The 22381-nt window shown below is 36.3% G+C and overlaps 5 protein-coding genes and 1 long non-coding RNA gene across 9 annotated transcripts; 4 read left to right on the plus strand and 2 right to left on the minus strand.

The window, feature by feature from the left end:
* The first annotated feature begins 588 nt into the window (after positions 1–588).
* On the plus strand, positions 589–1605 carry LOC105312726 (uncharacterized). Its single transcript, XR_002184796.1, has 3 exons — positions 589–912; positions 960–1082; positions 1157–1605. It is a non-coding gene; the product is annotated as an uncharacterized LOC105312726 (long non-coding RNA).
* LOC105312727 (inversin-like) lies at positions 1433–9398 on the minus strand. Its single transcript, XM_019996321.1, has 22 exons — positions 9346–9398; positions 9235–9264; positions 9065–9181; positions 8898–9014; positions 8729–8839; positions 8440–8502; positions 8307–8372; positions 8140–8232; positions 7983–8081; positions 7717–7887; positions 7642–7659; positions 3745–3907; positions 3635–3690; positions 3323–3555; positions 2808–3275; positions 2628–2697; positions 2452–2552; positions 2320–2383; positions 2064–2191; positions 1937–1980; positions 1797–1886; positions 1433–1743 (listed from the first exon to the last, which is right to left on the minus strand). Exons 1-22 carry the CDS (start codon positions 9355–9357, stop codon positions 1676–1678), a joined length of 2382 nt encoding a protein of 793 aa, XP_019851880.1. The 5' UTR covers positions 9358–9398; the 3' UTR covers positions 1433–1675.
* Positions 6250–7442, plus strand: LOC100633085 (uncharacterized). 4 transcript variants are annotated; one of them, XM_019996323.1, is made up of 6 exons: positions 6250–6420; positions 6476–6538; positions 6581–6637; positions 6687–6740; positions 6802–6927; positions 6991–7442. In XM_019996323.1, exons 1-6 carry the CDS (start codon positions 6357–6359, stop codon positions 7278–7280), a joined length of 654 nt encoding a protein of 217 aa, XP_019851882.1. In that variant the 5' UTR covers positions 6250–6356; the 3' UTR covers positions 7281–7442. The 4 variants fall into 4 exon arrangements, with proteins under 4 accessions (XP_019851882.1, XP_019851883.1, XP_019851884.1 ...); XM_019996324.1 differs by having other exon boundaries at positions 6584–6637; positions 6684–6740; XM_019996325.1 differs by having other exon boundaries at positions 6584–6637.
* Positions 9399–9413: 15 nt separating the features above from the next.
* LOC105312729 (uncharacterized) lies at positions 9414–10502 on the plus strand. The gene is made up of 5 exons (XM_011405597.2): positions 9414–9546; positions 9651–9918; positions 9985–10093; positions 10227–10327; positions 10374–10502. The coding sequence occupies exons 1-5, from the start codon at positions 9450–9452 to the stop codon at positions 10414–10416; spliced, it is 618 nt and encodes a 205-aa protein (XP_011403899.1). The 5' UTR covers positions 9414–9449; the 3' UTR covers positions 10417–10502.
* Positions 10503–10579: 77 nt separating this feature from the next.
* Positions 10580–19780, plus strand: LOC100635609 (VPS10 domain-containing receptor SorCS1-like). The gene is made up of 27 exons (XM_011405598.2): positions 10580–10840; positions 10960–11089; positions 11293–11357; positions 11432–11531; positions 11863–12039; positions 12129–12258; positions 12574–12704; positions 12857–12970; positions 13452–13609; positions 13869–14046; positions 14534–14630; positions 14727–14901; positions 15463–15712; positions 15790–15929; positions 16026–16145; positions 16336–16501; positions 16581–16773; positions 16930–17027; positions 17078–17252; positions 17349–17455; positions 17539–17725; positions 17866–18183; positions 18234–18349; positions 18456–18629; positions 18902–19010; positions 19232–19358; positions 19417–19780. Exons 1-27 carry the CDS (start codon positions 10617–10619, stop codon positions 19610–19612), a joined length of 4155 nt encoding a protein of 1384 aa, XP_011403900.1. The 5' UTR covers positions 10580–10616; the 3' UTR covers positions 19613–19780.
* On the minus strand, positions 19745–22381 carry LOC109581852 (uncharacterized). The gene is made up of 7 exons (XM_019996322.1): positions 22291–22381; positions 22054–22222; positions 21777–21958; positions 21625–21729; positions 21342–21453; positions 20042–20190; positions 19745–19974 (listed from the first exon to the last, which is right to left on the minus strand). Exons 1-7 carry the CDS (start codon positions 22330–22332, stop codon positions 19825–19827), a joined length of 909 nt encoding a protein of 302 aa, XP_019851881.1. The 5' UTR covers positions 22333–22381; the 3' UTR covers positions 19745–19824.

Below are 22381 nucleotides of genomic sequence, written 5' to 3' on the forward strand. Positions count from 1 at the left end.
TATTTCCTAACCTCTATTATTTGTCCTTCCCACTTCTTACCTGTAAAGTGTTTAATAATAATAATAATAATAATAATAATAATAATAATAATAATAATAATAATAACAACAACAACAACTTGAAATAAAGCCATGTGATGGTATTTCTTATTGTTCATCTACCAAAAGTTGGGGGGCTAAGCCCCTCCCAGAGGCGCATTTAAGGGGGGGCTGAGGGGGCTTGAGCACCCCCCTCAGGGCTGGGCTCAGAAAAAATTACTGAAGTCCTGGACTCTTGCATGACTACCAAGCCTCTTAACAAAGTTATTTAGCCCCCTTATCATGATTTCAGCAGTTTCCAGTGCTTTAAGGAGCAATCAAAAGTACCAGTAACATAGCAGTATGCTTGAAATGATCTTGGCCCCACCCGTAATTGACGAAAATGCAGGAAAAGGCTGTTTTACCGCCGTAAAAATGGGTGTGGCCAAAATCGCGGCACACTTCGCGCACCCTCAGCACCCCTTTCCCCAATTCCTAGATACGCCCCTGCCCTCCTGCTGAAAAGTTGGGGGGGCTTCAGCCCCCTAGCCCCCCCTTTCCTACACCTATGGTTGTGATCATTGTTCAGCATTCAAGGGCGGATCTGCATGAGTAGGTGCAAGTTAATGGGCGTACCGGTACTCTAACTAGGGTGTATACTGGGTAGTCGAGCGAGTACTGATTGACCTTTGATTATAGATGACACTATGTTCTATACATTGGTTCGCATGCAAGACTGCTCTGGCTGCATGCAAGACTGACTTAACAATCTGTATTTTACTCATTTATATAATACCTTGCGTATAGCCGAGCCCAAGTGCACATGCCCTCCTGATATAGCTGAAGAAGTCAAGGCTGCAATTGGTTCTTTCGTACCACTCTACCAGTATTTAGGTCAGTTCACATAATGTTACCATGCATACTTATTATGTGTACATCAGGATCAGGTCATGGTGCTAATCATTTCTACACTACCTCTCCAGATGAGGTTGGAACTACCATCCCTGGTCAAATAGGTAAACATGGTTTCAAGAGTGAAGGAATTGCTGCTCACATTTATGCTGGTGAGAAGATAACATCATTATCTGCCAATGCTAAGCATCTTTCTTCTTATACACATGTATACATGTACTTGTAGCTCCAGCTGTTGTTCCACTTTACAGATATTACAATGGAGGAATACAAGATAGTCTCTATACAGCAAACTTCAACGAGTTAAGATGTGAAGCTGCTGGTTGGAAATATGAAGGCATTCAAGGATATTGCTTCAAGAATTCTTTGCCTGGCATCAATCGCCCTTTGTACCGATACTGGAGTGATAATGCTAATGATCATTTTTACACAACAAATGAATCTGAGATTGGAACAACAACCATTGGAGTTACAGGGAATCATGGTTATAGATTTGAAGATATAGTCTGCTATGTTGTATAATGGAACCATTGAAACTAGCACAAACAATAGTAGAGAAACATTTTCTTTATTTTTTTTGTAGCGTCACAATGAGTTTTTATGCATGAGAATAAGAGGAAAAATAATAATAATAATCATACTAATACATTTTAATTGAGTTGCTAATAATTTGAAGAACAGACAGTAAAAGGTGAAGGGGGTAATACGTACACAAGCAGTTTACACATTCATTATTATCATTAATCTAAAAGACTCTTGACTGAGGAGAGAATGAAGTCTGATACTGGTTCACAGCAAAATTAAAAGAAGTAGCTACACAAAGAAGACATTACAGACTCTTTTTATTATCATTAATGGTATCTTACCAGCAGGAGATGCAACTAGCTGAAGGTAAGCTGGCCGTACCATGGGGCGTGGTTTAGGAGGGTGATACTGACTAGTCTTTAGTTCTTGACCTAAAAATAAGAAAATCATTAAATTTAAGAGGAAGAATGTGCTACTGTACCATAAACTTTTTCCACTAGTAATCTCTGCTTTGCAGCAAGGACACTGTAACATAAGAAAATTTAAATGTTATATACATGTACATGTACAATACATGCTACACATTTCTGTTAATACTAGTACCATACCTTGGTGTCCATTGATGTAGTATTCTTCTTCTCTTATTTGCTAGTTTTAGTACTTGTTTTCTTTGATACTGTCTCCATGCTAGTTGTATAACTAATGCAGCTATCTCTTTCCTCCAATGGTCTAATCCCTAATGAACAAACAAATGGATTATTGATAGCTCAACACTGCCTCATGCAGTAATCATAAAATAAAATGAATATGTACAGTACATGTACATGTACTTAATCCTGCAATAATGTACTGCAGTTTACTCACTAGTCTTTGTCTAGCTTTCCTTTTGGCATCCTCAATCTCAAGGTAATGCTTCCTTCTTTTGTATCTAAACAAAGAAACATTAAGTAGAGGTGTACATGTAGATACAGGATAATAGTAAAGGTATGGTCTTACTTCCTCCAGGCATATTGTATAACTAGTGCAGCATGTGTCTTCTTACGATGAAGTGTCATCCTCTGTCTGTCCTTTCTAGCTAGTTGACTCTGAAGTGCCCTCTAGTATCAGAATAAAACAAAAAATGTACATAAATACATTAACTCTTATGCTTTCTTAATATAGTCATTACTTACAGTTGATGGGCTTCTTAATGCCCATTCCTTAGCTTGTCTCTCTGATTCAGCAACTTGAAGTTCAAGACTCCTATTAATAATAATAATAATAATACCATAATTACTTCCTATCTGTATTAATCATAGTGCCTACAGTGTGACTAGTGTCTGTACTCTGTACATGTACATAGCTAAACTGACCTCCTATGACTAGAATCAGGTCGACTAGAAACAGCATCAGTTGCTTCAGTTTCTGTCCCTCCTGTCTCTTCCACCTTTACCTCTCCCTTCACCTTCTCTGCGTGAAGCAACTTGAATCTTTTCCTTGCCAAATACCCACGTACAACCTTCTGAATCATAATGGCAGCCAGCTCTTGTATGCTGGCAATAGTCAGAGCTCCATTGATTATAAGAGCTTGTGCTAGCTCCTGATGATTCTCAAGTATAGCATAATCCAATGGAGTCAGTTGCTCTGAGCTATCCATTGCATTTGGATTAGCTCCTTTGCTTAGTAGAAACTGAACACAGTCACTGCTGCCCCCAGCACAGGCCCAGTGTAGTGGAGTGACGCCATCTTTATCAGTTTGATTAATGAAAGCATTAGCATTAATGAGTTCAGAGCAGCAACCGACTGAGCCATTGTAAGCAGCACAATGTAGTGAGGAACGACTAATTGGAAGAGAAACAGATACTTTATTAAAATACAGTGAACTTACTTTTCATTGTCCAGTATATCTACAGGTAGTCCACTGTGTATCAGTGTAGTGACTATGAACTCATGCCCACCTGATGCTGCCCAGTGTAAGCAGGTCCTTCCCTCATTATCAATAAGATCCACTAGTGCCTTGTGCTGTATCAGTGTCAATACTACTGGGTTATGGCCACACTCACAGGCTCTGAATAAAGGACTGTGTCCATTGATATCAGTAGCATTGATATCAGCATTGTGCTGTGGGGGGAGAGGGAGGGGAAGGATTAGGAATATAATTAAATCAGTTTGGAATTGTTTTATTTCATAATGTGCTTACTTGAATGAAGAGCTGACAAATATCAGAATGGCCACTATAAGCTGCTAAATGAAGTGCTATAGAATGAATAGAATTTAAATGAAGTTAATCATGTACACTGCATTCATTACCAGTTGCTCCTTGATTATCTTGAGCGTTTATCTCAACTTTTCTCTCAATCATCTTCTTCACAATATTATAATATCCTTTCTCAGCTGCAACCATCAGAGCTGTACGTCCTTCATTATCAGGTATGTCATCAGAATTGAAACTCAATAGAACCTCAACTGTGTCCTATCACAATAATTACAACAGTAAATTGTAACAGAATTATTATCATTTATTAGCAGTAGTTTTAGTTTTTAAATGTTCACCTATGTACATGTACATGTATAACATTAGTAACGCAGTAGCAATACTAAGTAGGATTCACTCCCAAACAAAATGGCTGCCACAACTTTTACAGCCTTGCTATACTTATTAATGAAATTAATCCATTTCCAATCCAAACATAACAAAGGAAATGCAAATAAAGAAAAGACACCAAACATTATACTAATGATTGGCACTGAGACACAATTGAAACTGAAGCTATTGCAGTATATCCACGAGGAAAATAATATTTATGATAAAAATAATGAGGAAAGAAATCAAAAATAACAAGAGTAGATGCAACATGATGAACTATTAGCATTAGACTAGTTGATGTACTGTACATAAATATCATCATCACTGTGTACATTAAAATTGAAGATTTGATAACCAGTAGCTCTAAAATTATGTGTTCTTGCAACCAGTTCATATATAAGGGACCAGACACAGTGAGCTTTAACCAAGCCGAATACTTGAATTACCAAACCAGAGAGCCATTATACATAAAGTTACAATAAGAATGAAGGCAACACTTGTATTCTTAGCTGCTGTTCTAGTGACTATCCAATGTCTCCCAAGTAATGGTAAGTTGCTGCATTTCATGAAGATAAAATGATACTATTCATTATAAATAATAGTGCAAGAATCAAACAGTCTTGAAGAATGGGACACAATTGATGACAGCAATGGACAGGAGCTTTGTAAGTTGATAGTAGCATATTTGTTATCTATATTATCATTAGCAGTTGAAGAGAAGAAGGCTGATGATGTTGACATGCTTCTTGAGAATACCATACTGTGTAAGTACATAAGTATTGATTACTGTTGATATTATCTTGCTTATAGCAGCAGATGTGAAGACTGAAGGTTGCTCTCTTGTACCATTGTATCGTTATTATTTAAGTCAGTTAACACACATAAACTAACAATGCTCTTTTATTGCTATAATTACATGTCCACTGTATCTGTAGGCTCTGGTAATGATCATTTCTATACTACCAATCCAAACGAGATTGGAACTACAACCCCTGGTACTACAGGAAGATACGGCTTCAAGAGTGAAGGAACTGTCGGTAGAATTTATAACAGAAGAGCTGGTAAGGAAATAGCATCAAGCAATGTTTAAGGTTCTTTCTTATAGCTCCTGATGTTGTTCCACTTTTCAGGTATTGGAATTCAGGAATAAAAGATCATTTCTATACAACAAACTTCCATGAGTTAGCATGTGGAGCTTCTGGTTTCAACTATGAAGGCATTCAAGGATATTGTTTTAAATATTTCTTGCCTGGCATCAATCGCCCTTTGTACCGATACTGGAATGGTAATAATGATCATTTCTATACTACCAACCCAAGCGAGATTGGAACTACAACCCCTGGAGTCAAAGGGAAGCATGGTTATATATCTGAAGGTATAACCTGCTATGTTGTTTAATGGGAACATTGAAGCTGGCACAAATCATTAGATAGTGTGACATAGTCATTTATTTTTGTAGTGTAGGAAGTTATGTTGTGTATTTCTGATTATTGTGCCTTATTTTTTAAATGGTAGAGCTTTTTAAAAAACAACAATTAATGTTAAAAATAAATTAATATACAGCGATGGATACCAATTACCAATCTATTGTATGGTGCAAGGATTGATGAATAATTAATTATTCTGTTCAACTCTAACAGAACAATTAATAATTCATTAGTAGTAGTTATGCATATCAAATACAGCACTTTTAGTTTGAAAGCATTGAACTACATGTACATGTACATATTATAATAACAAATTTCAATAAAGGAAATGCAAATAAGGAAAAGACATGACACAATTGATAATCCAATCCAAATATAATAAAGGAAATGGAGATAAGGAGAGACATCAAACATTATAATGATAGTAGAGAGGTACTGAGACACAATTGAACCCGGAGTACATCCACGAGGAAAATAATATTTATGATATAAAAGCCATAAATACATCATCACTGTGTACATTAAAAGTGAAGATTTGATAACCTAGTACCATGTATATTAATGCAATTCATCCATTTCTAACTTCAATAAGAGCCACTAACAGGAAATGAAAACAAGGAAAAGACACCAAACATTATAATAATGATTGGCACTGAGACACAATTGAAACTGGAGCTATTGCAGTACATCCACGAGAAAAACAATAATATTTATGATATAAAAGCCATAAATATCATCACTGTGTACATTAAAAGTGAAGATTTGATAACTAGCACCTCAAAAATAGATCTACGTACTCTTGCATAACAACCAGTTCATATATAAGGGACGAGACACAGTGAGCTTAACCAAGCCGAATACTTGAATTACCAAACCAGAGAGCCATTATACATAAAGTTACAATAAGAATGAAGGCAACACTTGTATTCTTAGCTGCTGTTCTAGTGACTATCCAATGTCTCCCAAGTAATGGTAAGTTGCTGCATTTCATGAAGATAAAAATGATACTATTCATTATAAATAATAGTGCAAGAATCAAACAGCTTTGAAGAATGGGATACAATTGATGACAGCAATGGACAGGAGCTTTGTAAGTTGATAGTAGCATATTTGTCATCTATATTATCATTAGCAGTTGAAGAGAAGAAGACTGATGATGTTGACATGCTTCTTGAGAATACCATACTGTGTAAGTACATAAGTATTGATTACTGTTGATAGTATCTTGCTTATAGCAGCAGATGTGAAGACTGAAGGTTGCTCTCTTGTACCATTGTATCGCTATCATTTGAGTCAGTTAACACACATAAACTAATGGCAATGCTCTTTTATTGCTATACACTGCATCTGTAGGCTCTGGTAATGATCATTTCTATACTACCAATCCACATGAGATTGGAACTACAAGACCTGGTACCTTAGGAAGATACGGCTACAGGAGTCAAGGCACTGTCGGTAAAATTTATAACAGAAGAGCTGGTAAGGAAATAGCATCAAGCAGTGTCTGCCAATGTTTAAGATTCTTTCTTCTTATACTTGTAGGTCCTGATGTTGTTCCACTTTTCAGGTATTGGAATTCAGGAATAAAAGATCATTTCTATACAACAAACTTCAACGAGTTAGCATGTGGAGCTCATGGTTGGAAATATGAAGGCATTCAAGGATATTGTTTCAAGGATTACTTGCCTGGCATCAATCATCCTTTGTACCGATACTGGAGTGGTAACGACCATTTCTATACCACCAATCCCCATGAAATTGGTACTACAACTCCTGGAGCCAAAGGGAAGCATGGTTATACATCTGAAGGTATAACCTGCTACGTTGCTTAATGGGAACATTGAAACTGGCACAAATCATTAGATAGTGTGACATAGTTATAGTCATTTTTTTGTAGTGTAGGAAGTTATGTAGTGTATTTCTGATTATTATTGTGCCTTATTTTTTAAATGGTAGAATTTTTTTAGAGAGCAAGAATTAATGTCGAAAATAAATTAATATACAGCGATGCATATCAATTACCTAATGGTTGATAGCACACATCTACTGTATTGTGCAAAGGATTGGCAGCAGCAAACATATGTAGATGTATTCATGTATGCAATAGAGAACATACATGTATGTACTGTAGTCATGCAGATTATTATGAAATCATAATGGATGTACAAATGTATAAATATACATACTACATACCTCATGGTCTTTCATTGCCTGTTATTATAAAATATAAAAACATTAATGATTGGCATTTTAAATAATAAAACTCACAGCATAGCGGAGTGGTGTAGCCCCAGTGGCATCAACAGCAGTGGGATCAGCTCCATTCTCCATTAGTATACCAACAATCTGAGAGAGACCTAGAACTGCTGCCCAATGTAATGGAGTACGGAAGTCACTATCAACAGCCATCACATCACAACGGACGGAAGAAGAATTTAACTAAAGCAGAGGGCAAAGCATAATAATAATACATTATACAAACACATTATTAAAGAAGATGAGTATAAAGTGAATGTGTATTCCAAGTTTCTAACCAGTGTCATTATGACTGTTGCATTGCCTGCTGCTACTGATAAGTGGAGGACTGTCCTTTCATCTTTGTCTTTCAAGTTAATGGCAGTGGGAGCTTTATCCTGACAAGGATTAGGAGTATTATAACCATGTATCATGTATACATGAAGAGTAGCTTACTAAAAGGACTTTGATTGTACTGTCATCTTCATTACTGGCAGTCCAATGGAGTCCAGTCTTACCATCAATATCAGTTAATACGATATCAGCACCCTACGAGAAAGAGAGAGAGAGAGAGGAGGGAAAACAGGAGGACATTAAGAGATCCTAAAATCACAAGAACTTACTGATTGAAGGAGTTTCCTGACACCTTCAGAATTATTATTATAAGCACACCAATGCAAGGCAGTCATCTAATGAAACACACACCATTTGTGTACATTATGTAGTATGATAGGATACTCTTAACTGTATAAGTACCTTTTCATTGTCACCTTCGTTTAGTTCACTAGAACGTAACTTCCTTATAAGGAAATCTAGGCACTATCAAAAAATTAATTAAAATTAATTACAGTATTCTTAGTTTTATAGTCCTTGTTTAATGTACATGTACCCAGGGTTTCTGATATGATTTTGATATAGTGCTCAACCTTCAGTAAATTTGTGCTTGACAGCTCATGAAGCTCATACTCACTTAGCACTCTTTGTGAGAAACCCTTGTGTGTATATGTACATGTGTACGTGTATGCATACTTTGCTGAAATCTTACTCTTAAATTTGATTTAGCAGATGAAAGGTGAAGTGGAGTCCGACCATCCATATCTTTAATATTGAGCTCAGTAGCAGACCTAGCCAACAACTTCAGACACTCAAACGCATTCTGTAACCATAAAATAATAATGGAGTAGAATTTAGAAGAGAAGAGACTAAGTCTTTACATTTGATGCTGCCAGATGTAATGGAGTCTGGCCTAGAGTGTCTTGTATGGTTGAAGATGCTTTCCTTTTCAAGAGTAAATCCACAATATCGTATTGGTTAACCATAGACGCATACATCTACAAAGGTATAAACAACATCATAAATGAACAGATGTACATGTACGTACTAATGGTGTCCGGCCTTGTTCATCACACTCATCAATATCATGTTCCTTCAGTAATGCCAGCAGCAGGTCCTTGTCTCCACTGTAAGCTGCTGAATTTAACTCTGTAGTGATGATAGCCTGGAATGAAGAAAGGGAGATTCAAGATTGTGAAAAATTAAAAGGTTTCATACCTCTTCTCCAGCCTCACCATCTCTTAACATCTAAAATAAGCAATATAAAAGCAAAGAAAGAGAGAGAGGGAGAAGGATAGAGCGTTAAAAGACATAAAACCTTTGACTTGCCTGATCCGCCATTTTGTGTAGTCAGAAGCGGTTGCCATAGTAACCCTCATCTAATCAACACTCAATAATGATTGATGGTGTATGGTGACTGACTTGAAATACTAATGGAGGGCAAGGAAGCAGCACTGGCAACAATCAGGGAAGAAGTGGACGAGGATAAGCTAGACTATGCCACACTTGCCAAGCTAGGTGGCAGGAAAGGTTAGAAATATCCATCAAGATATGCTTTTATGAGCTCCATGCAATTTTGCATAAAATAAGGATTCTAATGCACAATACAGTAGAGCTTTGCTTTTATATTTTAGATCTGTTAGTGCACCACGAGCACACTGTTGTTCCTAATGCTAAGCCTCAGTCATATCCATGGGTTGAATGGTTTGATCATACTCCTTTACCTGCTCAACCTGCTAAAGATGAAGGATCTGCCTCACGTGTTAAAAGCAGCTTTTTAACATGGACTGTAGCCGATGAATCACTCTCACCATCGAATGCACTCCGTGCTAGACACAGGAGACTAACCTACCCACCTCAAGCTGGCAGAACCAAGAAGACAAGCCCCAAACTACCATCACTGTAAATCAAAACATCCGCTTTTACTCCTTATCTTTTTGTGCCAATTTCTTGCTTTCTTTCTTGTAGAACTAGTGAACCTCCTCTTGACTTCCATAAGTTATTATCCATGGAGTACCAGAAGGAATGGGTGGACAGCAACAGGAGAAGAGTAAAGGCTGCCATAATAAAGCAACAAGTAAAAGTTTTGTACCTGCAAAGCATATCACAATAATCCACTGCTGTATATGAATGTTGCCTGAATAATGATACATATATAATGTATATACATTCATCATTCACTGACAATTTATGTATAATGTTATTTGCAGGAAAAGAAGGAAATCCAGAAGCAAAAACTGAGCCTTCACTCTAAAGCAAGGAAGTTGAATGTGGAAGAGGCTGAGAAGAAACCACGTTTTATAATGAAGAGGTATTCAACTTCAAACATGTATTTTTACTCGTCGAAATCTTTGCAGGTTTTTGAATGTGCCAGCAAAATTAAAACTTCCACCACTTTAGACATAATAAGGATAAAGATAACAATATGTTATATCATTTATTATTATTATTAATACTTTTTTGATAATAAAGAACTCATTACTACAATATTTTATTATGATAATACATAAAATAGCTAGTAAAAGTTGGTAATGATCATACATGAATTACATAATCTACAAGGGCGTGGCTTGTTATTTCTTCTCTCTCTGCGGAACACAATGCAAGCTGTTACAAGACAGGGCTTTCTTTTCCTTCTCTTTCTCTTCTCCTTTCTCTTTGGCTCCACTCTAGCTGTTGTACATGGCCCTAAGCTGCCAAAGGGAGCCGTTCGTCAGCCATTAGTGGTCAAGATTGATAGTCTTGACGAGCCTTTAGGATCAGTGTATCAGAAAGCAACAAAACAAGCTCGTGAACAAGCAGAGAAGGAAGATAAGGAAGATAGGTAATAAAAACTTTATGCTCTTTCTAGTTCACTTTTTTCATCTTATTTTTATGCACATGTACATACACATCCACTCCTCTTTCTCTTCCCTCCTGTGTCTTCTCTCTTTTATTCTTCAGTTCCTTGTCACGAGAGCGTCAGTTGAGATCTCTTCCTGACGTTGCACCTAATGGATTTGGTACAACAGTTGTTCTTGAAAATGATCCCCACACCTTTGCACTGGTTCACTGGTCAGGACTGCCCAAGAAAGTAAAGAACACACACACACCAACATGTACATAGTATCAGTGTTGTGTATGTGCGTTTCCTTTATTATGAGAGAAAGCAAGGGACAGGAATTTTTCTCATGAAAATTATCAGCTTTCTCTTATCAAGACAATGTAGTTGTTTTAGCTGCTTTGTATTGTATAAAGTATTAAGTTGATCACTTTTTGACTCCATTTAATTTACAGAGGATCTTCATATTAACAAGAGATAGAGACAGTGATGGCAATTCAAGGGAGAGCTACCTCTGGCTGTAAGCTAACAAAAACCACATACTTCTATTCATTGTCATCATTATTATAATTATTTTAAAATAACAATGCATAGGTCTACGGATTATGGAAAGAGTTTTCAGAATATAACAGGTCGTGTCTATTCGAACCAGATCATACTTGAGTGGTATTACGTCAGCTCTGATGCTGATAAAGTGAGTCTTGCTACATAAGTATGATGATTTTAATGATATTATAATGATATTTAATGATATTCAATGATTATATGTGTCATAATACAGCAAGCTTTCTGCTTAACCCTGATCTAGGAAATTATTATTATTATTTAATAGCAATTAGGAAATGATACATTCCATCTTTCAAATTGCCTATAAAATTAACCTTTTATAGAACAAATTATTTATGTACTTACATCATGTATTTTGGCTCTTTTCCAAATGCAAAGTGCAGCTGGCTAACTATAATATGTACATGTACATGTACTTCAAACATCTTCTCATCTATTCTCTTTATATCCTAATGTAGCTCATTTTTGCTGATGTCATTCATCGCAACATTTACGTTACTTTGGATGAGGGGGACACTTTTATTGAATACCATGTGAATTTCTCTCCGGATAAATTCACATTTCAACACTCTTATGTACCCAATGTGGCTAAGTATGACAGCTATGTACTGGGATACGACAATACCCTTCAAACAGTGAGTCACTGGATCAATCTTGTTATTTCATGCCATAAACTTGTACTGTACATTATTTATTTTTGTTCTCCTTTCTCTTCTCCCTGTAGTTATGGGTGTCCAATAATACAGGTGCTACTTGGTCCAAACTCGGTGCTAATGTCACGAGGTACGAATGGCGTCAGTTAAACTCCACTTATGAAGATGGCAGCACCGTTTACTTTGATATGAAAATTAACGGTATGTTTGGAATTGTGTTTAGCTTGTTAGCAACCTTGTTAGTGCACGTGCACGAATACATCATGTAACACTTTCAGTTATCACCTAAACATCATGCTCTCTTTATGTACCTTTATAATATGTACATGTACTTGTAAATAATTGTATGTGAATGTTCACACTTGATGCATATGATCAATGATATGCTGTGGGTTGTGGTTGTCTGTCATTGGATATCCTTGGCATTGTTTATCTTCTCTCACTCTTCTTTCCTTTCTCTCTCTCTCTCTCTTTCACTCTCTTCTTTCCTTTCTCTTTCTCTTCCTTTTTCTATAGCTACTGCCTGTCAGTTGTACAAGGCAACCCTTTCAACATACAATAGTTCCAGTCAGCCATTGTTTGATGCTTCATTGGGTGTATTCATGCCTAATTCATTTGCTCTTTCTTATCAGTACATGTTTACTCAGGTATCCAGTGTGTTTCTTTTCCATTATAATAGAATGTGCTGACTGTAATCACTGCATCATTATGATGTATATACATTGCTAGCCAGATCTATTACATTATAATAATTTGACTCTTTCTCTTATCCCTCCTCTCTCTCCCTCTCTTTTTTCAGAGGAATTATTCAGATGTTGGTAGGCCCACTACTGGTTACATTAGTCCCCTTTGGGTCAGTCATTATCGTAAAGCCTTCAAAGCTGCTTCCTTTTCTCTTCAACTTGATGAAAGAGTAAGTGAAACACTGTAACATATTAAACCTGTTGCTGCACATACAGTGAAGTGTCTCTTTATTCTTTCATTGTATTGTAATGATTTACAAGGCATGTACATGTACACGATCAGTACATGTACATAGTATCCTGTATCTGTTTCTCTCTTAGTTTAATTGGTACACGTACATGTATGTCAATTCTCATGTATTATTTATATAAATACATTTTTGTGATGGCACATGATAGCTGACACATACAACATAATTTAATTATCATGTACTGTACATAGTTAATTCCATTTTAAGCACAATTACCTGTAGCTTATATGTACCTCCCAAATGTATATCTGATATCTTAATTGCATGGCATCAGTCCAGCTGTCATTTTATAAACAAAATTCTTAATGTATTATGTAACACAAACATGTACATGTATATGTACATATAACTTCACATATATTTATTTATTATTATTATTATTTTATTATTATTATTGTAGCATTATGCAATGGTTGATGGCAGTGAGGGTCAGGTTCTGATGGGCGTGTATCACGACCCCAATAACACTAACCTTTACATATCGGAGGAGGCGGGTCTCAACTACTCACTGTCACTTGAACACCTCATCAGTCCACCAGAGAGCGACTGGATTGACTCGTTAGTTGAGGAGGGAGAGGGGGAGGGGAGAGAGGGGGGAATTTTTAAAATGATGGAAGGAATTCAAAGTAAAAACATGTACATGTATTGATGTGAAAATGAATTCTGTTCATTCATTGTAGATATTGTTATTATTATAAGTGTATTGTACAGTACTTGTATTAAAAGCTTTGTTTTCACTATTATTATCAATGTATAATATTCACAAAATGACACATAATTATTATTATTACTTTATGTTATTTTTACCTGATGATAGATATCCTACTTTTGATGTGTACGTAGTAGAGGGTATTCCTGGAACTTATCTTGTCAACAGGAGAGTGTACGGTAGTACTCAGGGGGCTACTGTCATCAGCTTTGATAAAGGAGGAGAATGGAAACCACTCAATCCACCTACTACTGATGCTAGTGGACACTTGATCAATTGTAACCTGGTGAGTATTGAACCAGCAAATGACATGTAGATTGATACACTGATACATTGATACACTGATACATTGATACACTGATACATTGATGCACTGATACATTGATACATTGATACACTGATACATTGATACACTGATACACTGATACATTGATACACTGATACATTGATACACTGATACACTGATACACTGATACACTGATACATTGATACATTGATACATTGATACATTGATACATTGATAGTAGTGAAGATATGTACTATTACTTGTACAATGTATATACTATATTCATGTAGTGTAAAAGTTATCTATATTTCCAAGTAAAATGTTGTTTGACCACATCAAATGTTAACTGTAGTGTATGTTTAAGGAAGTGTAGTGACATGTATTAGCTATACTTAGTGTTGTATATTCTTAATTATATTGTTTATGTTTATTTAATGTTTTGTTGTTTATGTTTATTTAATGTTGTGTTGTTTTTCTCCACCTGTAGCCGTGTTCCCTTCACCTTCACATGTACATTGATGAGTCTCATGGTTTCCAGCCGATATTATCACAAGACTCCGCCCCTAACATCATAATGGCATTAGGTACGTATAATTATACAATACATGTACTCCTAGTTATTATTATTTATTTATTTTATTTATTTATTTATTTATTTATTTATTTATTTATTTATTCAGGTAATCTTGGTTTAAGTCTCAATCGGTACAACTACTACGCCTTGAGGTTATATATATCGGACAATGGTGGAGTCACTTGGAGGGAACTAGCCTCGGGTTATAAAGAGTTCCAGCTGATCAATTTTGGAGTGTTCACCTCTATTGTTGCCAAATGGACGCAAACCAGTACAGTACAGTAAGTTATAAATATAATCCACCTGTACATGTACATGCTGCTCAAAACCAAAGTCCCTGTACTGTAGTACAGGGATTTCAGCCAAATTTTGCCAAAAATGAAAAGTAGAGAATTTTTCATTTTTATAATTTTTTCTGATACGTATGCATGTTCTTATGTTGTGTAGAAAGTTTGAACTGATTCCAATCAAATTTAGATTTTTTATGAATTTTTAAAATTGCTCCAAAATCAGGCCAAAGTCCCTGTACTATAGTACAGGGATTTTGGCCAAATTTTGCCAAAAATGAAAAGTAGCGAATTTTTCATTTTTATAATTTTTTCTGACACATATACATGTTTTTATGCTGTGCAGAAAGTTTGAACTGATTCCGATCAAATTTGGATTTTTACGAATTTTTAAAATTGCTCCAAAATGCTATAGACTGCATACAGTGTTTGTCAGCTCATGAAGCTCGTGCTTTGTGGGAAACTCTCCTACACACTTCATGTACACTGTACTTGCATCCCTTCTACATGTAGCTCTTCTTTCTCTGTTTCTATTATACTTTATATTCCTTTCAGATCTTCCTGTGACGAGGGACAGAACTGGAGTACTTACACATTCACAAATGCCAGCGTCAGCCAGAGGATATACGTAGTGAGGATGTTTACGGAATATGGGGAGGAGTCTCAACATGCTACCGTATTTGGATACAGACCTGACGCTACTTATGCCAACTTTGAATGGCTAGTGATTGATCTGGACTTTACTGTATTAAATATATCAAACTGTAATGCCAGTGATTATTATCAGTGGAGACCAACTGACGAGGTAAGCTAGTGCAGTATGGAACTGAAGTACCTTAAACTTGGTTTATGTAAATTATTTATTTTAATATTATTTTGTAGAGAGAGGGCCAGTTGTGTATACTAGGTGAGTCTGTTGAGTATGAGAGAAGGTACCCTGACCATTGCTGCATGATCAGTTCCGATTACGAGAGACCCATCAGCAGGAAACCTTGCTTCTGTACCTTTGAAGACTTTGAATGGTAAGGAAGAGATGAAAGAGTAGCTGTGATTGTATAAAAGTTATTGTAGACTCTTCACATGATTTACACTTTCTTTCTTATTCTTTTTTGATACAGTCAAGTTGGATTTGAGAGGGTTGGTCTCAGCGGAGAGTGTAGCCCCATGGCAGGAACAGTCTATCCTCCTAACCCTCCCATTGACTGCTTCGAGGGGAACAATTACTCTTACCCATCACCGTAAGATTTATACATGTACATGTACATTTTTTGGTTATTACGAATTCTGTGACAGTGGAACTAATGGGTTTTTGCTTGTCACAGATTTCGTGACAATGGAACTAATGGGTTTTTTGCTTGTCATGAATTTTGTGACAATGGAACTAGGTTAATTACATTTCTTCTTGTCCTCTTTCTTTCTCCTGTACAGTTACCGCAGGATTGCTGGTGATAAGTGCAAAGATGGAAATGAAACCTTCTATCAGTCAGTAATGGTAAGGTGTCCAGTACTACCTCCAGCAGATATGACAATAACGACTGACAACTATCATGTCAGAGCTAACACAGAAGTCACCTTTACCCTTGAGCAAAGAAGTGTAAGTATTGAGGATAGAATAATGATAGAAAATAGAATGTTTTTAAATCACTCCTTCTCTCTCTCCTCTCTCTCCTTAGGGCGGTAAAGCAGTTACCTTTTACTCCTGGTCCTTTGATGACAACACCCCCACATCATCTCCTCCTATTAAAGGTTTTGACTCTGCTAGTACCCAGCGGTACACCTACACTGTACCTGGGGCTTATAATGTCACCGTCTTTGCTAAGAATGATGCTGGTAACAATACTGCTCATATTACGATATTCGTATTAGGTAATGATGCAATTAATCACATGTACATATACATACAGTTATTTTGCATAATTATTTTTCTATTCTACCTTAGAAATTAGTTTAAACTGTATATACATGTACATTATGATTCAGCTAGTATTATTATTAATATATTGTATTATTTTTTTTATTCAGATAAAGTGGTTGATTTCACAGTAATGCCAAAGATTGCTAGGGTCACTCAGAAGTCTGTGTACTTCCTTGAAAATATAACGACACTCCACAATACACTAGTAATGTTTAATGTACATGTATATATTCATTTATTATTAATTTTTTAAAGTTTATTGAGCCTGGAACGTATACCTGGGACTTTGGTGATAACACTCCAACGGAAACTGAAGATATAAAAGCAGTTGAACACACCTACTGGAACATTGGAAATTATACACTAACGGTGACCTTTGCTAATATATACGGAATTAAAATGAATCATTTCCCCATATTAGTTGAAAATGGTAAGGAAGAGAGAGTTTCAAATAAAAGCAATCATTATTATCTTAAATGTATTATTATTGTTTAATTCTTGACCAATTCTTTGTCTCCAATCACAGTTACATCTCCTCTACATTTGAATGCTACCCTCAACAGCAATCCATTACAAACCGATAGCTTCATACCAGTTGGTAAAGAAGTTCTATTCACCGTCACACCTTATCAGGTACAGCCATCATAATGTGAATAATGATAAATTGTTATATTTAATTTTACTTTTATTTACAATTCTTCATCATCTTCCAATAGCCCGATACTACCTATGATTGGGTGATATCTCATGCTGGGGCTCATGGTGGCACACCATTACTCAATTCTGTTGGTACTGCCACTTCTAAATCTTTTACATTCTCTGAAGCTGGGAGGTACGTGGTGAGAGTGTCCAGTAATAATTACATTGGAGCTAGTCAAGTATCAAGACTATTCACTGTAGAATGTAAGTTATAAATGCAACAGAAAATCACATACATGTACATTACATTACATCTCTCTCTCTCTCTCCCTCTCTCTCTCCCTCTCCCCCCCCTCTCTCTCTCCCTCTCCTCCCTCTCTCTCTCTCTCTCTCTCTCCTCTCAGATCCCATTGCTCGTGCCACCCTTACCTTCAAACAACCAGTGTATCGTATTAATAAACAAGTCGATGCTGTTCTTGCAGTTCTAGGTTCTTCCTCCAGTTACAGTGGCAACTTGTACATTAATCTACACTCTGGTGATAGCAGCAGTAGTACTAGCGGCAGTCAGGATTCCACTGCATTACTGAGTACATTCCTAACAGTAGCTAATGGGGCTACTACCTTTAGTTTCATTGCACCTGAGGCCGGTACTGTATCAGTTAATGCAGAGTTGCATAATAACGTATCATCCGTTACAACTAAGCAGACATTAATGGTAGCAGGTGAGAGGGAGAGAGAGAGAATGGGTATTTTTATCTTTTGGTGTTTTAAGGTCCTGGGGCATACGGTTATGTCCGTGTCATTTTCAAGACATTGACTAAATTTGATTACAATGACTACCAGGTGCAACTAGACGTACAGAATGGCGTAAAGAATAAAATATTATCAGTGAGTACACCAATGAAACTGTTGTGAATCTACATGTGTTTTACATTATAATTGTACAAGGTCAACATGCATTACTTGCAGTTTTTATATTATTTTTATTTCGTAGTCGTATGCAGTTTTAAAATGGCAGCTAAGCGTTAATGTGTCCCTGGAAAGTAATGCTACAGTTGTTTCAGGTCCTAGGAAACGTTCTGGAGCTGCTGACCAACAGTATCTCATTGCTCATGTCACAATTCTTCCAAAGACACTGTCTTCTGATGATGTGCTCAAAGTTCAAACGGTCAGTTTCTCATTCACACAAACACACATGCAATGTTCACTGGACATCAAACTGGTCAAGCTGGTCAAGGTCCATTTGTTTAACAATTTACAGAATTAAAGTAGCTAAAGTAGCTATTTTGCAAATTTGGGAACAAAAAGCAATATCAATATTCATTATTAGGGTAGAATTTAAGCCAAATCAGAAAAGAATCAGTTCCTTATATTCAACATGTACATGTGCTGGTTGATTAATAGTGTTTATTATTATGTTTATGTTTTATTTTATGGTAGTTATCTAAGACGATTGCAGCTGACATTAACGATGGGAATACTACCTTCACTGTTCGAAATACTACCCTAAAAGCTACTGCTGATCTAGGACCAACCATTTTTATTTACGGTTCGTATACAATATAAAAAGAACAAGGTTTAAAGTAATGTCTGCATGTTCCTATGTTGTGTAGAAAGTTTCAACTGGTTCCGATGAAAACCAGATTTTTTACAAATTTTTGAAGTTGCTCAAAAATTGGGCCAAAGCCCCTCTACTATAGTACAGTGTCTCTCCTCAATAAAAGCACATAATAATATTGTTATTATTTTAATTGTTCTTTTACTCTACAGATCCTTATCCAGTGGATCACAATTCAAAAGATTACAAGCCACTAATCATAGGACTGGGAACAGGCACTGTTCTACTGGTCGTTGTTGCCTTGGTGATAGTGGGTGTGGTCATCTACTACTACAAAAAGTAAGACACTATAACCCACAATCGTCAAACTCTCTCTTCTCTCCTGTTTCCTTTAAAGGAAGTACAGGTCGCTTGAGGTACGTTACACTCGTCTCCGTCAGGGTCCTATGAGGTTCACGTTCTCCAGCGAGGGAGAGACGCTGGAGGAAGAAGATTGGAGGAATGATGAGGAAGACACTGGAGTGGGAGAAGTAGAGGAGGAGATTAATAATGATGAACACACCCTTCATAGCTTCCCTCCTATAAACTCTTGAGATGTTGATACACGAACTTATTTTGATGCTATTAAACACACACACACACACACATTATTATATAGATATGTATAGTGTAATGGTGTCTCTGTTATTGTTATTGAAAAGCCGCTAGCTTTTCCGGATCTTTAGTTCTTGTAACAAACAAAACTTTTTAACTGATAAAAATTCAAAATAATATCGAAAATAAATAATAGTACACATTTATCTCGTCACGTGATGAATAATTTCATGTCCCTTATATTTTTGCTGGAAGAACTTCTCTTTAAAAAGACGTAGACAGTTAGGATAATTAACAGAAAGAGAATCAAGGACCCAAACACACAAAGGAATGGGTGTAGGCTCCACCATAGTGAGGTTACCTATAAAACAATGTCACGTGATTGTCACATGATCAATAATAATGAAATTATTAATAATTTCCAGTACCTGTGATAGCGTTATCCTTCCTGTTGAGTCTCCGTGTATATCTGAGAGGCTGGTTGAAACTGACAGCCAGTTGTGGAGTGCACATCTTGATACCAGTTCAACTGATAGACTTCCTCCTCTCTCCTCCTGTCCCTCCACACCTTCACAACCTACCCATTAACACAAGGACATCAATATGTATCAGATAATGTAATAAAAATTTGGGGTGATTTTGGAGCCATTTTTTGGAAAAAACCATGGGCTATAGCCTTGGGTATTTTTCAGAATTTGGGCATTTTCTTAAAATGGCCGTAACTTGAAAAATTGAAGTCAGAATCAGCTCAAACTTTCTACACAGCATAAGTACATCAATATGTATTAGAAAATGTAATAAAAATTGGGGGTGATTTTGGAGCCATTTTTTGGAAAAAACCATGGGCTATAGCCTTGGGTATTTTTCAGAATTTTGGCATTTTCTTAAAATGGCCATAACTTAAAAAGTTGAAGTCGGAATCACCTCAAACTTTCTACACAGCATAAGTACATCAATATGTATTAGAAAATTTAATAAAAATTGGGGGTGATTTTGGAGCCATTTTTTGGAAAAAACCATGGGCTATAGCCTTGGGTACTTTTCAGAATTCTGGCATTTTCTTAAAATGGCCGTAACTTGAAAAATTGAAGTCAGAATCACCTCAAACTTTCTACACAGCATAAGGACATCAATATGTATCAGAAAATGTAATAAAAATGGGGGGTGATTTTGGAGCCATTTTTTGGAAAAAACTATGGGCTATAGCTCATTGTTAAAAATGAAAAATGCTCATAACTTTAGCACTAAAGAGCTATTATCATGGAGTATGTAGAAATGCTTTCAAAGTGAACAATAAAATAGAAAGTAGCGGAGTTTTAGAGAAAGATACAAAGCAATATATTAAGACAAAGAGAGAGAGGTAACAATAACATAGAGTACTCTTGATGATAGTAAGAATACTTAGGAATGAACAGGTGTGACTATTACAAGAACAATGAACTTTTAACAGCCAGTTCTATAGTAAAGTATACTATTGATAAATGAAGTCAAAAGACCATGAAACTGTATTGCAAAGAGCTACAGAAGCATCAGGATTCTTTCATAAAAATACATTGACTTTAATAATATCCCATTTAAATGTTGTGTATTATTATAACCTTTAGTATATCAGACATAACATACTTATATGCATGTACATGTATGTGAACTGTTATAATAATAATGAAAATAGCAGAAACTCAATGTTTACCTCTTGCTGCATATTCAATGGTACCATGTTTTACTGACCTTGTGTAAGAGTTGGTGTCAGTATAGCTAGAACTGGGCTTGGTGGGATATATGCTGCACCAGTTAAAGGATAGATGCATAACAGCAACAAACTATCTATCAAACTGAAGGACTGGAATGGAGAGTGAGAAGTGAGAGAGAAAGAGAGAGGAACAAGGAAAAATAAAAAGAAAGAAGTATGGATAAACAGTATGGAAATATAAGCATAAAAACATAAAGGAAGCAGGAAAGATTAAATAAATAGATAGAAGACATAATAAAATTAAATATTAAAGATAAAGACCTCATCCACATTATAAGTAAGTGTTAGTTCAGCTTGACTATTGATGAGTGGCTCAATCAGTCCATGAACTGTGTCTTTATAATAAGACATATTAGCACCTATTACCTACACACACAGTATCACAGTAACAAGAGCGGAGTGACCACACCTACCAGTAAGATGCTGAAATGAGCCTTCGAGAGAGCACCTGTACACGTGGGACTGGAGAGGACCTCCCTATGATGGTGAGGGGGAGGAGTAGGAAGGGAGGAGAGTTGGTCTGATTGTAGGGAGGAGCCTGAGGTCTCGCTGACTACAATGAAGGTTTCATGGTCTAGCTTCATATCGGAGAAAGCTGTATAATACAAGGGGTCAAGAAATATTACAAATTTATAGTCTGCATCAATTATTAATCAAAATTAAAATGAAATGCATAAATTTGTGAACGACCTTCGTGCAAGTCTTTTTCAATATCCTCTATCTCCCTGAGGGTTGGATTGTTCAAGCAGAGGAAGACAGAGACTTTCTGAGATCGTTTAGGAGGTGACATGGTAACTAAAATGGAGGGAGTAGAGGAGAAGAAGTACATGAGGGAGACCAGAAACAAGCCTAAAAGGCTCTGCATTGGGAGACAAAAAAAGATACAAAAAGAGGATGTAAAAATGAGAGGAGAAAATGGAAACTTACCAGAAGAAGAGCAAGAAGGCGACAACGACCGTGACATTCCATGTGTGCCAACTAAAGCAAATGGGAGGGGCTGATTCTCAATGCGTGGGTG

The sequence above is a fragment of the Amphimedon queenslandica genome, unplaced genomic scaffold (genome assembly GCF_000090795.2).
Source record: "Amphimedon queenslandica unplaced genomic scaffold, v1.1 AMPQUscaffold_13414, whole genome shotgun sequence".
Taxonomy (NCBI): Eukaryota; Metazoa; Porifera; class Demospongiae; order Haplosclerida; family Niphatidae; genus Amphimedon; species Amphimedon queenslandica.

Excerpts from the sequence above, each read along its gene's own strand:
- LOC100633085 (XM_003386507.3), top strand. The coding sequence starts at position 6,357 with ATGAAGGCAACACTTGTATTCTTAGCTGCTGTTCTAGTGACTATCCAA. Across the intron at positions 6,638-6,683 it reads TCTTGAGAATACCATACTGT|CAGCAGATGTGAAGACTGAA; the intron begins GTAAGTACATAA and ends TCTTGCTTATAG. Across the intron at positions 6,741-6,801 it reads ATTGTATCGCTATCATTTGA|GCTCTGGTAATGATCATTTC; the intron begins GTCAGTTAACAC and ends CTGCATCTGTAG.
- LOC105312727 (XM_019996321.1), bottom strand. Across the intron at positions 2,698-2,807 it reads CCTGATTCTAGTCATAGGAG|GAGTCTTGAACTTCAAGTTG; the intron begins GTCAGTTTAGCT and ends TATTATTAATAG. Across the intron at positions 2,553-2,627 it reads CATTAAGAAGCCCATCAACT|AGGGCACTTCAGAGTCAACT; the intron begins GTAAGTAATGAC and ends TTCTGATACTAG.
- LOC105312729 (XM_011405597.2), top strand. The coding sequence starts at position 9,450 with ATGGAGGGCAAGGAAGCAGCACTGGCAACAATCAGGGAAGAAGTGGAC. Across the intron at positions 9,919-9,984 it reads AGCCCCAAACTACCATCACT|AACTAGTGAACCTCCTCTTG; the intron begins GTAAATCAAAAC and ends TCTTTCTTGTAG. Across the intron at positions 10,094-10,226 it reads CTGCCATAATAAAGCAACAA|GAAAAGAAGGAAATCCAGAA; the intron begins GTAAAAGTTTTG and ends TGTTATTTGCAG.
- LOC100635609 (XM_011405598.2), top strand. The coding sequence starts at position 10,617 with ATGCAAGCTGTTACAAGACAGGGCTTTCTTTTCCTTCTCTTTCTCTTC. Across the intron at positions 15,713-15,789 it reads AGTGGAGACCAACTGACGAG|AGAGAGGGCCAGTTGTGTAT; the intron begins GTAAGCTAGTGC and ends ATTATTTTGTAG. Across the intron at positions 16,774-16,929 it reads TATTACGATATTCGTATTAG|ATAAAGTGGTTGATTTCACA; the intron begins GTAATGATGCAA and ends TTTTTTATTCAG.
- LOC109581852 (XM_019996322.1), bottom strand. The coding sequence starts at position 22,332 with ATGGAATGTCACGGTCGTTGTCGCCTTCTTGCTCTTCTTCTG. Across the intron at positions 21,730-21,776 it reads CTCATTTCAGCATCTTACTG|GTAATAGGTGCTAATATGTC; the intron begins GTAGGTGTGGTC and ends CTGTGTGTGTAG. Across the intron at positions 21,454-21,624 it reads TTACTTATAATGTGGATGAG|TCCTTCAGTTTGATAGATAG; the intron begins GTCTTTATCTTT and ends TCTCCATTCCAG.